This window comes from Ictidomys tridecemlineatus, chromosome 2 (genome assembly GCF_052094955.1).
Source record: "Ictidomys tridecemlineatus isolate mIctTri1 chromosome 2, mIctTri1.hap1, whole genome shotgun sequence".
Classification (NCBI taxonomy): domain Eukaryota; kingdom Metazoa; phylum Chordata; class Mammalia; order Rodentia; family Sciuridae; genus Ictidomys; species Ictidomys tridecemlineatus.
In genome coordinates, this window is record NC_135478.1 from 42560934 (window position 1) to 42577042 (window position 16109).

The following is a 16109-nucleotide window of genomic DNA, read 5'->3' on the forward strand; positions in this document are numbered from 1 at the left end:
TCCCTCCTCTCACTTGCTCCATCCAAGAGCATGCACAGGACTTTGCCCCTCCCTACCTGGCCCACCCGGCCCCTTCTAGAGGAACAACACTTGCCCACCTGGGGGTCCTCCCTGACTTGACCTCTCCTTCCCACTGTATTTAGCTTACCCTTAAGACCTGTCAACTTTAGGCCCTAGAAACTTTTTTTCCCCCATACCAACCATACTAGTGATCTAAAGCAATCCATGGAGGGAGGGGATATTCTTTTTATTTATTTTAATTAGGTATATATGGCAGCAAAATGCATTTTGATTCAATGTACACAACTGCAGCACAACTTTACATTTCTTTGGTTGCACACCGTGTATCGTCGCACCATAGGTGATGTCCATCTCATTCCACCATGTTTCCTCCCCTCATGCCCTCTTCCGACACCTCCCTCCTTTTTGTCCTATCAGAGTTCCTCCATTTCCCCCCATGCCCCTCCATTATGGATCAGCATCCACTTATCAGAACATTCAGCCTTTGGTTTTTTGGGATTGGCTTACTTCACTTAATGTGATATTCTCCATTGACCTGCAAATGCCATAATTCATTCTCTTTTAATGCTGAGTAATATTCCATTGTGTATATACACCAGTTTCTTTATCCATCCATCTGTTGAAGGGTGTGTACGTTGGTTCCACAGTTTAGCTATTGTGAATTGAGCTAATAAAACTCTTGAAGCCATCCATGGCCCTATGTGATCTGGCCCCCTCTTACTTCTGCCAGCCCCTTACTCTGCATCCCAGCGCCCATGCTCTCTCAGCCTTGCTTTGGCTGTCCCCTCGCCTAGGATACACTCTTCCATTTCATCTCCACTCGGGCATCCTTTTCTCAGGACACCTCTCTCAATTGAGGCCAAGCCAGGCTTCTTCACAACACGGTGCAGAAGAACCGTGCAGAGCTCTCCTGTGGATCTCTCGTGATTTATGCTCTTTGATTTATTCTCTCCTGGTAGTCAGACATTCATTCTACGAGAGCAAAGACTTTTCCCTTTGATTACTGTTCACCCAGTACCTGGATTTTTGTTGGTGAAAATATCTATTGAATCAATGAATGAGTAATCAAACTTCAGAGCCCAGAACATGTACATTCCAATCTAGCACTGAAACTTTTGAAAGAAATTGCAGGATCGCCAAATCAAGGATGTGGCGCATCGGGTCCTCTTTTAATGAGCAACGTGGACAAAATTCTCCAAGACCTTTCAGCATTTGAAAGAAACCTCTGTGTATGTGTGATTTTTCAAAGCAAATACTAAACTCCTTCAAAGGGAAAAGGTGATTTCTACTATTCAGAAGTCTTCCAGCTAAAATGCTTGAAGTGGACAAATATATAACTTATTAAACCGTGCAATTTAAATCCATTAGCTCCCCTGCTGAACTCTGGACATACACTACTGTAAAGCCAAGGATTTTCTTCTCTCAGTTCTCCAAGTTTGAAGGAGCCCTGGATTCGGGGCACACTCAGGTGTTGCACATAATCTGGTTTGGGAAGACCCTGACTCTGCAGGCTGTTTTCCTAGCCAATTGGTGGTTGAGCTCAGATTTTTCCTTGTACTTCTCAGAATGTAGAACACACTGGGGTAGGCCAAAGACACTTACCCCTAGCCTCTCCTTGCTTTCTGAGGTGTCTCCTTTTTGAGCCTTGGGATCTTGAGGTCTTTGTTTATTTAGAACTGTGACTGTCCTCTGTTTAAAGGATAAAGAGCAAGGCCTGCATGGTGAAGGAGACAGGTAGAAGGTGGAAGGGAAGGGTATGGAGGAAGCTATTCCCTGATGGCAAAGAGAGGGCTGGGAGATGGGTTTTTTTCTCCCCATATATTTCCTGAATGGCTAAGCCCTGCCCAGTTGTTTTTTCTTAGTTAAGTGGGTTTCAAAATGTGGTCCATTGACTGGCAGTATCATCATCACCCTGGAATTTGTCAGACTCGAAGTCTGCCTTCCCTCCCCATGCCTACAGGGTTAGACCCTCTGGAACAGAGCAGCTGTTTGAAGGAGCCCTTCAGTGATCCTGGTGTCTGCTGAGGGCAAAGTGCCAGGGTCTTAGTGAACAGTTAGGACCCCTTTTCAGAATCACCCGGGGACCTCCATTCTAATTTTATACTAATTCTTTTTTTTTAATGTGCCTGTTGCAGGGTGTGATAGTGCATTCCTATAATCCCAGCAGCTCAGGAGGCTGAGGCAGGAGCATTGCTGGTTCAAAGTTAGCCTCAGCAACTTAGGATCTTGCCGAGTTGCTTGGGCTAATCTCTAAAAGGACAAGGGATGTGGTTCAGTGGTAACCCTGGGTTTCATCCCTGGTATTTGCGGGGCGGGGGGGGGGGTTGCCTGTCAAGGAGAATTCAGTGTAGATACTTGTTTGTAATAAGCAAAACCAAAGTATTTTTAATGGCAGTTGAGTCTGGACTCTGATTAGCTCATTACTCAACCTAATGAGCCCAGCATCTGACCTAGCAGATACATTTCGTCCTTGTAAGGCCTGAAGGCTGAGGCATCATGCTTTGGGCTAAGTATTTCAAAGGTATAGCCTCTCCTGTCACTTCCTCTCACTTCTCTCAGAAGCAAGAGACTAAGGCCTTTAGCCAAGAAAGAAAGGCTTAAAAGGGTGGAGCTGGAAAAAGCAGAGTTTGAATTCCAGCACTATTTTCCACCTGTGTGATTTGGGGCAAGTTGCATAACCTTTCTGAATCTCTGTGATCACCTTTAAAACAGCACTAATAATGCTGAATGAGGGTCTTGCTTTGGAATTCATGGAAATGAGAACCTGTGATCCAGATTGACACAGTGGCTCTTTTGGTATGTTCCTGTTCCTTAGCATCTGTTCTAAGGCAGTCTGCCTTTGTGACCCTCAACATTCTGCTTCCAGATTATGTATCCCCTGAGTTTGAGCCACTGTCTCTCCCTGAGAGCCTTCCCTGGTCAAGGAGAAACAAAGGAAAAGGGAAGGCCTAGGTCAGAGCTTCCTGGGAATCTGTCTGCAGCACCCACGACAGCTGTGGTAGGAGTCATGAGGTCACCCACAAATCCATCTGAAGGCACAGACAACTGTAGTCCTAGAAGGTGACTGGCTTGGTAGATTTTTCCATGATGACACTGAAGGACAGAAAGTGGCTGTTCCCACGCAGCTCACCACTGACAGTTTAAGATCTTTCTCTTCCCAATAGTCCAGGAAGAGTCCTGGAGAAAGTGGCTGGTGTGCTTGCCATGGGCCTTCCCACGGCCTGTGTACTTCTTTGACAGTCTTGACAACTGTCAGAGATCAACAAAATGTGAACAGGAAACAATGTGGCCAGGCATCCAGAGGGGACTGTGGGAGTTCTGCATATTTGGCAAGAGCAGTCCCTGAGAAGATATCTGGGATCATGTTAGAAACTGACAAGTCTTGAGAGTGGAAGGTCTGGCTGGTGGCAGTGCACCACACAATTGCAGAGGGTGCTGTTCACATCAGCCATGGCGTGGACAGACCCTGGCCCAGAGACAACTATTTTAGAGAGGAACTGTTTTAGACAAGAGATTCAGAGGGTAATCATTGCCCAAGAACCGACAGCTAACAAATACCAGAATGCATTTAACTTGGGGCTTAGCTGCCACAGCACTTTGACATTTTAGCATGAAGGGCCTCTTAGCCAAAACAATTGCACAAGTAAAATTTCCTCTGATTTCAATAGTTGACCACCTCTCTGAGGATTATTTATATACAGGCAGGCTTAACTGACCTCTCTAAAAATATGTAAAATGGGAAGAGGTTCTGACTACTTGGGGATGTCCATTTTTTAAAAGGGCTATTCCATTTGGGCTGGAATCAAGGTGTAATGGCAACTGCATATCATAAGGCATCAGTGTGGCAGGCAGCAGCAGCCACTGAGGCCTGAAATTGGTGGCCTCCTCTGGTGGATGGTGGCTCCTTAAAATGCCTGCTGGGCAGTCTTGGCTGAAGTGTGCACATCTACAAGCTGAGTAGGGTCTGAGGTGCCACTTAGCCTGTGGAGTGAGCCTACCATGGGAAATGGGTAGCTTGGGTGGAAGAAGTTCCAACCGTCCCCAAAGGAAAGTCTGCAGTATAAGTGTCCCAAGCAATGAGTGACAAAGGGGGAAACCCATCCAACATTGTAAAGTGAACTTATTTGGGGTTGGGTAGAGGAGAATGAGATACATGTCAAATCCTGACCTCAACATGTATTTCACTCCTTTTTCCCTACTTTGATGGAATACTCAAATTTACCAGTTTTGTCCAAAAGGGGTTAAAATCCAGGGAATCCCATAATGCATCAAATCTCAGTATCTTGTGTTTAGGCATATGTTTTATTTAAGGAAATTGATCTCTGCCACGGGAAACTCTGCAAAGGTAGGCTGGTTTTTAAAAATTTACATGTGTTCGGTTTTTCATAGCAAAGTACTCATAAGTATGTGCATGGTAAGTTTCCCACTGATGGTGCAATTGCATTCCTGGGCCCCCTTCTCTAGCCATGTGATACACTGTAGGAACCGAAGGCTTCCTTCAATCACAGTGTCTAATTAAAGTACATATTTGGTGTCACCACTGTGGTTCAGCTGAAGTGGAAGGAAGTAACTATGGTGGGAACTGAAAATGAAAGCCCCTGTGTATCCTGTGGGTCACAGATGAGAAAACAAGTTGAGCAATCTGTCCAGGGAGTGGCAGGGCTGGGCCTCTCCTGGGCAGTCTTGCTGCAGAGCTTTGATGAGACCAGGGTTCTTTGCTCAGCTCTGTTTGGGTGGAGGAAGTTTTTGGAGGGTGTGCCCTGAAGACATCTGGTGGGTGGAGGAGGGGGCAGAGGGAAAACCTGGGCTATGATGCAGTCACAAGCCCCTAGGTGGCTCTAGAGCTGGGATGGCCTTTCAGAGTTAGGTCAAGGTGATGAGCTGTTACATACCACCTGGACTAGCTGTTCTAGGTCACCATGGGCAGAGGAGGGACCATAGGCAAGATGGTGTGAGGGCTGGCAGCAGTCCTTCCAGCTGAGGAAAGAATCAGTCCTGCAGAGGGCTCTGGGTGACATAGGAACAGCTGTTCCTAACTTAGTAAGCTTAGTTAGGAACCCACAGTATGCTCAGAATGGAAATGAGTAGCTGCAAAAATGGCCCTAAGGAGCTATTCCTGGCACTCCAAATAACAGGATTTCAGGACTTCTTTTGCCACATTGGTAAGGGATGCATCAGAACACACACCCCACAGCACCCCCAAATCCACGTTTAGAATCCACTCCCTGTAAGACATGAACAGATGGATAGATGGGGTTGGTGTTGACTTAGGAATCATGGCAGTTGGGTTTGGTCAGTTGATTTGGGCAGGAAGCTGAGGGCAGAGAGGCTGTGTATTTATCCCATTCTCGTGATTTCCAGTTTCAGTGGCGATTCTCCCGAGAAGACATACACAGCAGGCAGATGAGGAAATCCAAAGGTAAACTCAGTGCCAGAGACAAACGACTAGCAGAAGAAAATGAGAAGAATTTAGAAGACCAGTTCTCTAAAGATGGAGATGTGGGAAACTGTGTGCTGGACAGGCAACAGGAAGATGGTGCCTCTGAGATGAAGGTTCCTGTTCAAGAGGTCAGAGGAGAGGAGATGGCCCCTGCCAGCTATCTGGGAGGGGAGCCTGCAGAGTGTGGGGCTGTGCAGAATGGTCCTGCCAGCTTCACCAGGGCCCCAGTGGCCTGTAGGCACTCCAATCCTGGAGAGGATGCTGGGAATAGGGGTGCAGAGGAAGTTGCTGGAGAACCTGCTCCAGCAGAAGAAAACTGAGTCTTAGGCAGGTTATGCTGAAGCTAGATGATCTGGCAAACCAGAGGCATCTTGCCAGCAGCCGGTTTGCCCTGGTGTTGTATATTACCCTTTGGCTTGACCTCTCCTTGTGAGCTTACCCAGGCCGGGTCTCTGACAGTGTTGGTTTCTGCACATCTGATTGGAGGGTGGCATAATGACCCTGTGTTAGAATGCTAGGTCAGGTTACTTCCTTTAGACCTCAGGGTTGGAGGCCCAGCTCTGGCTCCACCACTCCTCCTGAGGGAGGGTCTGGACCATCCAGTGCCTACACCACCCGCAAAGGACCACCAGGGTGAATCTGGGTCAAATCTATGGCCATCCCTGGCTCTAAACCAAGGCTGTTGTTCCCTTCCCACCCTGCCAGAGCAGTATCTGTCCCCTACTGCTTTGCACAGCAGCTACCTGGGGACTTTTAACTACCCCCTAGAGCCCTATGGGCTCTTCTCCAGCTAGACCCCTGCTGCTTTGGCAAAGAAAGTGACAGCATTTGGGAGGGGAGGTGCCCAGCCTCCTGGCTTTTCTTAAAACAGTCGGATACTTGCAATTTGGAAATGAAGAGGTGAGTCTTTGTACACCTACTCTTACAGAATGTTTAAAGGTGTGCTGTGTTAGTATTAATGCCAAAAAAATTTTTTTGTATTCAGCACATCCTATGAATGTTACTTCTGTCATTTCAGAGCATCTAGGCTGGCTGGGTGCCATTGTTATGTGCTATTTTAATCAGTGTATCATTGGCCAAGTTGTTACCCATGTATGCTGTGTCTCATGTGTTTATATTGTTCAGAAAGTATTGTTAAGGCTTTAAGTAGACGCATCTGGCAAACCTTGGAGAGAGAATGCCGATTGTCTTGACTGAAATAACAGTCCGTCTCTTGTTTAGTTACTTAAAGCAATAAATCATCTGAGTTTAATGCCTTGTGAGTATTTATCATGTGACAACAAAAGTCCTGGCCTAATGTCCAAAGGACTCCACTCCTCATCCTTTATTCAGGTTTTATAAGTTTCTAACTCCTGGCAGCTTGATGATTTGTGGGAAGAGAACAAAGCTCCTATGGAACACTATAGAGCCAGCTAGGCATGCTGTGCTTTCTCATTGTCTGTAGAAAGATGAAAAACATTTAAATGCCACCAGGTAAGCAAAGGGGGCATGGGGGTTAGAGATGGATACCTTCCTAAACAAACCAAAAACCCCACTTTAAGCATGCTCCCAAGCTTTTATTAAAATAAAACTCATCTGTAATGTTTGTAAAGAGAATTAAGAACTTTGTACAGCTGTATCATTTAGTGGTTCCCTCTTGACAAACCCCCACCCAACCCTCAGAAGGGTTGAAGGCCCAGTTCTAGACTTTTTTCTTAAAGATACCTAGTTTTAAAAATGACATTTTCCGCAATTATACTGTCATTAATATCTTAACATTTTGACTTAATACAAGTCTTTCTGGGCACAAAGCTTAAAGGATCATTATTTTGAAAAAAAAAAAAATACTATTCCTAAGAGGCTGGATGAAAACCACTCTAGAAACTTTTAGTATACAATCCCAGGCTGGAAGACCTTATTCAACTGTGGGTACATTTTTCCATTATTAATTGGCATTTATGTTGGCTATATTTGCTGTGTTTGGGAAAAAAAAATAAAGGTGACTGTAACTAATTTGAATTCCTCAGAGTTTGCCCTAGTGTCAGGCTAACAAATAATTCCAGAAAGTCTTGATTTTTTTTTCCTCCGTCTTCTACACTCCTGCTGATTCTCGCAAAACATCAGTCTACAGTGGAGATTCTCAAATTGGTACCTCCTGAATTACACTGGAGGAGCTTTAAAAAAATACTGATGCCCAGGGCCTACTCCCAGACTGAATGAAAGGTCTCGGCAGTGGCCTGGCCATGGGGATTTTCATAAGCGTCCTGGGGATTCTAAGGTGTGGCCCAGGTTGAGAACCAATAGCCACAGGATCTCTGAGTGGAATCCTAGCTTTTTCTTCAGGAAATAAAATGCTTTTTCCAAATGGTAAGGCTCTAAAACTCAATCCCAATATCCTGCACATGGGAGGATTCCTGAAGGAAATCATCTTGTGACAGGGTGGAAGGTCATCATTTGGGTAGCTTGTGCATGTAGTGTCTGTGAGGTTGTGGCTGTTGGAATGGGGGTTGAGGGTGATCGGGTGACTGAAGTGACATTCCTAGGAAGCGAGGGATGAATTCCAATTCTTTCACTAAGAAAGTATTTCCAAGATTCACTCGGGCACCTCTGCAAGGTCAGGAAGAGGAAGGAGATAAATTCTTGCCCCATATGTTTAAAGAAATGTAGGTATATTGCTCTCAAGTGACAGGGCCACAAAGTTAAAGTACTGATACTTGGAGAGCAGGAGGAAATCTGTATCAAGTGGTGATGCTATTTTATGTAGGGCTCATATGATAGAAAAGCCCCTCCAAGCTTCGGAACTGGACAGAACTGGTTAGGACGCGCAATCTATGCATGTAACTTCAGGTTCATTTCTGCATTCTCAAGTATTAAGGTGAGTACCTTTAGCCCCTTTTTATCAGATTTTTGTGAGCATAAAGATGGTCGTGAAGTACTTAGCACTGATCAGCTACTATCCACAGACTGACAGGAAATACACATGGTAGACTTGCCCAGGATCCATGGGCTCCTATTCTTGCAGTTTGGGACCATGAACAGATGGGATATAAGCCACTTAGGAGGCCGATCTTTAAAAACACCTAGAACACTTAGACCTTTATTTTCAGCACCCCTGACATATTTCAAGATGGACCATGATGACTGTTACATAACCTTTGTTCTAACCCACACCACTGAGATGTTCAGGTTTGTCTGATACTGAAGCATAATATATTCTACCCTTAATAGAAATGCTATCGTAATATTTATAAAGTCCTAACTTATTTGGTAGTGATTATAAGTAACCAAAAAGTTTCAGTTAAATATGAGTTTTTCAAATTTTCAAGCTAATCCTATTTTACTCAAGTTGATGCTTGAGGAGAACACCTTTAAAAAAGCTTCAGCAGGAGGCATACCAATTCCATTGCCTCTTTTATCTAGTACTTGGACCAAGTCAATCAGGGCCTGGTTTCTATCACTGTCTTTGGGGAATATTTTTTAGTAGTGGCAGGCCTTCTTAGGATTATATTGTACCTAAGCTCATCACTCATGCAACATTTTAGGTGAACTCATCCTCAATGTGGGGTGAATGCTGCAGCGAACAGTGACCCGGGCACTCTGCTGGGGCTCAGCAGTATGAGATAAAGAGGAAGCTGCGAAAGGGTTGGCAAGAGGTGGAAGTGGGCAGCCAGGAGCTGGGGCGCTGACTTCCAGTGGCCCTGCCAGACTATAAGCAGTGTAGTGCACTCTGCCCGCTCAATGACCCATCAAAATGACTGATACAGCTTCCCAGGAGAGTCTGTGCTTCCTGTACCTGATTCCCAGAGTTTGGAACAGGGAAGCATGTGGATGTTAGATCTAAGGACAAGACGTATTAAACCCTTGGCTGTGATTTCTGAGGTGTTTATTGCTAGAGAAGGAAGCAAAGCAATGTTCAGCACAGGTTCCTGTTGATGGTTTTCTTAGTCCTGGCTACAGAAATGACTAACCCCAGTTCTACAACAGCTGGCTCTGGGAACCCAGTTGGTGCTTGCTTCCCCGGGCCTGCCAAACTGATGGGACACTTACTCAAGCACAGGCAGTTTGGGAGGAAGTTTATTTGGGGAGGGGTAGGTACTGGGGATTTAACTCAGGGGCAATTTACCACTGAGCTACATCTCCAGCAGCCTCCCTTTTTAAAATTTTCAGACAGTCTCACTAAGTTGCTGAGGCTATCCTCCTTTCTCGACCTCCTGAACCACTGTGCCAAGTGCAACTGGGGGTGGGGTTTCTAGTCAGTTTTAAAATCAGGGAAATGACACTATTTGAGAATGGTGGACACACTGGTGGCCTATAGCAGAAAAGGGGGCTGATTTGAGAGGGGAAGTAACACACATTCTAGTGAGATAGCCATTGCTTGCACAGATGTTTTCAGCATTAGTCAACAAAGTCACTAGAAAAGTCTGATGCCTTCTGATGAACTAAGTCTGCTCTTGTGCAACTCTTCCAAAAATTGAAGTGCCTGATTCAACTCTGAATGCCTGAGGTTATACCCTCAGCTAAGCACCTGAGGGAAGCCACCCTGATTGACAATTGCAGAAACTGGATTAGTTAGGAACAGCTTAACATGCCCTTTTGACAGGTAAAAGTTTGTAACCCTATAACATACAGTAAAACACTTCTGTAACTAGTACTTTTCTGTTGCTCTTAAGGCTTAATAATGGTAAGACATATTTCACTTCTCAGGGGAAGCTGTAAAATGGACCTCTCTGAATATTTGGTCCTGGGTACTTCCAACCTTCTTGTGAGAACAAAAAAATGGTTTTCTAGGTGTAGATGGACACAATACCTTTATGGGGTGCTGAAGATCAAACCCAGTGCCTCATGCATGCTAGGTGAGTCACAACCCCAAGAAAACCGGCCAATTTCTGGATCCAAATGCCTAAGTTAATACCTGTCAAACTATCAATTCATCCTGTCTCAGTTAAGTCCACTTTAAGCCCCAATAGACGAATGCTAGTTTTTTCACTGATGGCGATTCTACCCTTTCTCTTAGACCCCGACTCCTGAATTTAATCAGCAGTATAGAAGTCCTCTACATCAAGTCAAACTTTTCTCTTGCTTTATTCCAAGATATTTCTGTCAATATTAGAGATACAAACAAGTCATTGCAATAATTAAATATGTGAAGCCAGTTAAGACACATCTTAATCATCTCTCAACAGAAGGTCAACCTCAATTCCCCTTGCTCTCTAAAGCCCATTTTCCACTATGAAATTGTGGAGAGGTAAAGCTGAAAAGGACTTAAATTGCATAGTCCTACTCACCTTGATAAGGAAAGTGGCCAACAAGAGAAAGGTGGACTGAGTCACAAAGTCAGCAAATTGTAGAAAAGAAATGACCGAGGTTTCCAGAAGCTTGGCACCATGTTCTTTCCATCAAACCACAAAACCAACCATTCTAATTCATTTTGGGTTTCTTCTCTCTAGGCTCCTTAAGAACAAATAAGCCTGGATACATTAAAACAAAGTTTGAAAGCTCTGGAAATGAATGTTTTGGTTGTTTTTTTTTTCTTTTTTAAAAAAAGATCCCCCATTTAGTAGTATAGAGGATTCTGGAAGAAGTCTGGGGCTAAGACAGCAACGTCCTCTAATGAGAGACAACCAAGTTCTGTAGACCTTGTCACTCTCCCTAGTCATGTTGACCTCAGGCAAGCAGTCCATCCACTTGGTCTCATTACCCTTGTTAGTAAAATGGGAGATCATCATTCACTCTTCCTGACAAATATTATGGGGCAATTTACTGAGATAAAACACTTGGCATTGGAGAGGTACTGCTGTTATGTTCAATGACTAATAGAGCATCAACCAAAACTGGGTTAAGCCCTAGATTTACTATTTTCCAATGCTGCCTGTAAAAGTGAAGGTATAACACCAAGCATCTAAGCTATGTTTAAATAACCTGGAAATAAAGTAGTAAAAAATATACAGAATGTATTAAAATGAGAGGCAATAGCAAGATTGTATATTAGAGGCACCTAGCACTCATGCTCCTGCACAAAGAAACACCAAAGCAACAGATGTACAGTGGCATATTGAGGTGATTATGGGAGATCCTGAGAGGTGGGACAAAAACCTAAATAGAAACATAGAACCTGTGGCCCAACTCTACAGAGGTAAAGCTGGAAGAAAGGATCCCAGCAAACTATCAGCACAGGTACTAGAAATCACAGGACACTTCTAACTAGAGAAGTATCCTAGCTCTGGAAAAGGAAGTCATATCATTCCCCAAGAGGCTGTGACCAGGAACCATATGCAGAAAATACCTCCTGTCTGAATTTGGACTGCCCAAGACTCCAGACATTCCACTGTACTGGCTCAGCAGGTAGGTGCCTCAAGAACCAAACTTGGTTCAATAGAATGATTCTGATACAAACCCTGAGTGCTGCATTGTAGGGAACAGGTGTTGTAACAGGGGAACAGTACTGCCCTCAAGAAATGGAAGGTTAGGGAGCCGGCCCTGAGTCGTTGCCATTTGTGTGTGGTTTCACACTGGTTCTAGGACACAGTTACCCATGAGGTTCCCAATGCCCTCCTGCCCACAGGAATCTGTTGAAGCAGTCTTGAGCAACTTGGGTTATGCACACTCGGGGCTAAGTGATAGCCAAAGGTACAGAGAAACTGTCAGGAGTCAGCTGTATTTCATTCTCCCTTGCTTCTGCAACCACCCCATAGGGACTTTTCCTGGTTGGACCAACTCCTGTTCCACCCCCAGGCAAGGACAGGGGATGCTGAGGTCCTGCTCCTGGGCAGGGACCCTCATAGAAACAGCAGAGTTGAACAGTACAACTGCTGCCACCACCCCTACACAGGTCCCACCACCAGTCACCTCTGTACTTTGTTTCATATGGCTAAAAAGCCTGGGTATGAGTGTCAAAGAGGAGGAGCTGTGGTTCCTGCCCCAGGACTCCCCATGAAACATCTGGGTCTGCACAACTATCCAGTTAGTGAGTTGGGCATTTCCCTACTACTAGAGCAGCCGGTGCCAGAGACCACCTCAAGTAACAGACAATACCACAGTGCCTGGGTAAACCCCATCACCAGAGTGGGGCCACCCACTCCCCCACCCTGCTGTCTACATCTCCCCGAAATATTGGTGTGACCCACAGAGATGGTGATCTGGCTGTGATAAACAAGATGTCCGAACTTACTGCCAAATAAGCTACAGCTAGACAGACTACACTGAGGCACCAAGCTGGAAATAACCTTAGCATTGCATAACAAATTAATACGCAAAGACATTTAGAAGAAAGCTGTTTGCTAAGAGGGCCATCCCTCAACAGTGATAGAAAAAAACCTCTCGTAACTGATCACAAAGATACTGAAATGAATGAAATGCCTGAGGAAAAAAAGTCAAGATAATCCAGGATGTGAATGAGAAGTTCAGTTAACAAATCTTGGAAATGGAGAACTGAATAAGTCGAACAAAGTCAGTTGAAAGCCTTAATAGAAAACTAGATTGAGTGGAAATAAGACTTAGCTTGGAGGCAAGTCCTTGAAATTCATATTCAGAAAAGAAAACTATCTTTGGGACACCATTAAATGAGTATAGCACTGGCATACTAGAAGAGGAAGAAATAAAGGTTAGGGCTACGGAAAAAATTTCCTAATCTTGGGAAACACATAGATGCCCATATGCAGGACACTTACAGAACCCCAATAGACATCATAGAAAATATTTTCTGATCATATGTCATGGTGGCAAACTCAAAAGTACAAGAATTTTAAAATCTCCAAGAAAAAAAGCACTAAACCACACAGAAGGGCAACCTCATTAGGCTAACAGATTTCTTAGGAAAAAGCCTATATACCATAAGGGCATGAAATAACGTATTTATTTGATATCCTGAAATAACTGCCAACCAAGGTTATTCTCCTTCTGAAGGATAGCCTTGCTGGGTGAAGACCTTCCAAGATAAGTAAAACCAGAGGAATTTATGACCAGCCTTATAAAAGGTGCTTATGAGTGTCTTATTACTGAAAGATAACTACCCTCACAATGGCAAGTATAAATATTATAATACACAAATGAATCATTTTCAATAAACCAAAGATGAGTAAGAGGAACAGAATAAAAAAAATGACAGGCATATAAGTCCGTATCTTTCAGTAATAACTCTCAATGTAAATGGACCTTAAAAGATACAGACTGGCTGAGTAGATTAAAACAAGGACTGAGAAAAAGGGGCTGGGGGTGTGGCTTGGTGGTAGCATACTTGTAGCACTGGGTTTGATTCTCAACACCACATACAAATAAAAATCCATCAATTAAAAAAAATGTAAAAAAGACTGAGAAGACAGAAAATGATAGACATAAAATATAGTTACTGCTGCTTGGCCTAAATTCATCAAGATAGAACTAGTATAAATTTATAAATACCTAATAGCAGAGCATCTAATTTTATAAAAAAAAAAACTTAGTCCAATATAATAATCAGGGGGTTTTCATACCTTACTCACTAATGGATACAACCTCCAGACAAAAAATTAGAGGTAAGTGATACTGTGGATCAAATGGGCTTAACAGATATTTACAGGAATGTTTTATAAATATCTAAATACAACCTCCCACACAACAGCACATGGAACATTCTCTAGAATGTACCATGTATTAAGCCACAAAAGAAAACTTCCAAATCCTGATATCATTGTTTCATTTTTTATCACAATGGAATACAACAAGAAATGAATGAGAAACTTTAGAAATTATACAGACTGAACTACACATTTTTGAATCAACAATGTGTCACTGAGGAAGTCAAAAGGGAAATTTAAGAATTCCTTGAAGAAAATGAAAACAAAACCTAAGGGATACAGCAAAAGCAGCGTTAAGAGGCTTGTTTGAGTACCTCCATCAAAGGCCCTGAAACCACCTCACAATGCATCTCAAGGACTAAGAACCACCTAACCCACAATTAATAGAAGAAATAATAAAGATCAGAGCAGAAAGTCTTAAATAGAAAGAGTTGGTTCTTTGAAAGGGTACAAAACTGTAGACTAGGATAAAAAACTTAAAAAGGAACCAATGATAATTGATATCACAGAAATACAAACAATTATAATACGTCAAAAAACCTATAATAGCCATTCTAAACATATGACCTATCAAAAATGAACCACAAGGACCTAAGAAACCTAAATTGGCCAATGACAATGAGACTGAATCAAAATTCTCCCAATCAAGTTGAATCTTAACTTTTTTGAAGAAGAACTAATATCAATGATTATCACAGAATTGATAGGGAATCCCTCCAAACTCATTCCAAGGCCAATATTATCCTATGATCAAAACCTACCAAGGGTACAACATAAAAAAAAAAAAAATGCAACAATCCTCATCAGATTCAATTTGCTAATATCTTGTTATCAAAGGATCATATACACCATGATCAAGTTTGTTTCATTCCAGGAATATAAAAATCAATAATCACATATGCCAAAAGGAGAAAAATCAGTTCAGAAAAAGCACTGGATAAAATTCAACATCCCTTCATGATAAAAAGCCCTGATAAAATTAAATATAGAAGGATCAGACCTCAACATAGTAAGACTACATTTGACAAACCCACAATCAACATTAATATAGAATGGGGAAAAAACTGAAAACATTTCCTCTAAGATCAGGAACAAGACAAGGGTGACCACTCTTATTCAATGCAGTATTAGAAATTTTAGCCAGAGCAAGTTGGCAAGAGAAAGAAAAGGCATACAAATGGGAAAGGAAGTCAAACTACTCCTGTTTATAGGTGATATAATTATATCTTTACATAAAAAACCTAAAGATGCTACTCAAAAACCTATTAGAACTTAAAGTAGCAGGATACAAAAGTCAGTAGCTTTTCTGTACACCAATAATGTGTTTGCTGAGAAAACCTAAAAGGAATCCCATTCACAAAAGAACCCCCCCCTAGAAACCATGGGAATAAAAGTAACAGACATTTATAATTTAAGAAATTGATGAAATAAATCGAATGACACTAAAAGAGATGGAAAGATCATCCATGTTCACAGATTGGAAGAATATTGTTAAAATGTCCATACTACCTAAAGTGATCTACAGGTTCAATACAATCCCCATCAAAATGCCAATGACATTCTTTACAGAACTAGCAAAAAATAATCCTAAAATTTATATGGAAGCAGGAAAGACAAATAGCCAAAGAAATCTTGATTAAAAAGAACAAACGTGGAGTCATCACAATAACAACTGATTTAAAGATAATCCACAGAGCCATAGTAACAAAAGGGCATGGTACTGGCATAAAAACAGACAGACCAGTGAAAAAGAGAATCTAGAAATAAACCCATACATCTTCAGCCAATGATTCTTGACAAAGATACCCAAAACATACACTGGAGAAAAGACATCAACAAATGATGCTGGGAAAGCTGGATATTCACATGCAGATTAAGACTTGATCCCCATCTCTTACCTGGTACAAAATGAATCAATGATGTTGGTGTGAGACCTGAAACTATTAACGGAGACAGGAAGCATTTTAAGATGTTAATACAGGTGGTTTTCTAGAAAGGACTCCAAAGCACAGCAAATAAGCAAAGGAAACAACAGTGAGGAGAAAACCTTTGTCGGCCATTCATCAGAGGGTTTACACCCAGAATACCTAAAGAACTCAACAAACTAAAAATCCCTA

The 16109-nt window shown here is 42.7% G+C and overlaps 2 protein-coding genes across 15 annotated transcripts in view; one reads left to right on the forward strand and one right to left on the reverse strand.

Moving 5' to 3' along the window:
* Positions 1 to 6713, forward strand: part of Rftn1 (raftlin, lipid raft linker 1) — a 195489-nt gene extending 188776 nt beyond the window's left edge. For both annotated transcript variants that reach the window (XM_005317250.5, XM_040289832.2), the window contains one exon: positions 5383 to 6713. In XM_005317250.5, coding sequence (XP_005317307.2) covers positions 5383 to 5781 — 399 coding nt within the window. In that variant the 3' untranslated portion in view covers positions 5782 to 6713. The remainder of the gene's footprint in view (positions 1 to 5382) is intronic.
* Positions 1 to 16109, reverse strand: part of Oxnad1 (oxidoreductase NAD binding domain containing 1) — a 106072-nt gene that overhangs the window by 33085 nt on the left and 56878 nt on the right. For 5 of the 13 annotated variants that reach the window (XR_013434424.1, XR_013434422.1, XR_013434421.1 and 2 more), the window contains exon 10: positions 10726 to 10908. The exons of 7 other annotated variants lie outside the window; for them this stretch is intronic. The gene's annotated coding sequence lies outside the window, so the exon portion shown is untranslated. Of the gene's footprint in view, positions 1 to 226; positions 10909 to 16109 lie in introns of those variants that run through there. One more of the 13 variants, XM_078038316.1, reaches the window with a different exon arrangement.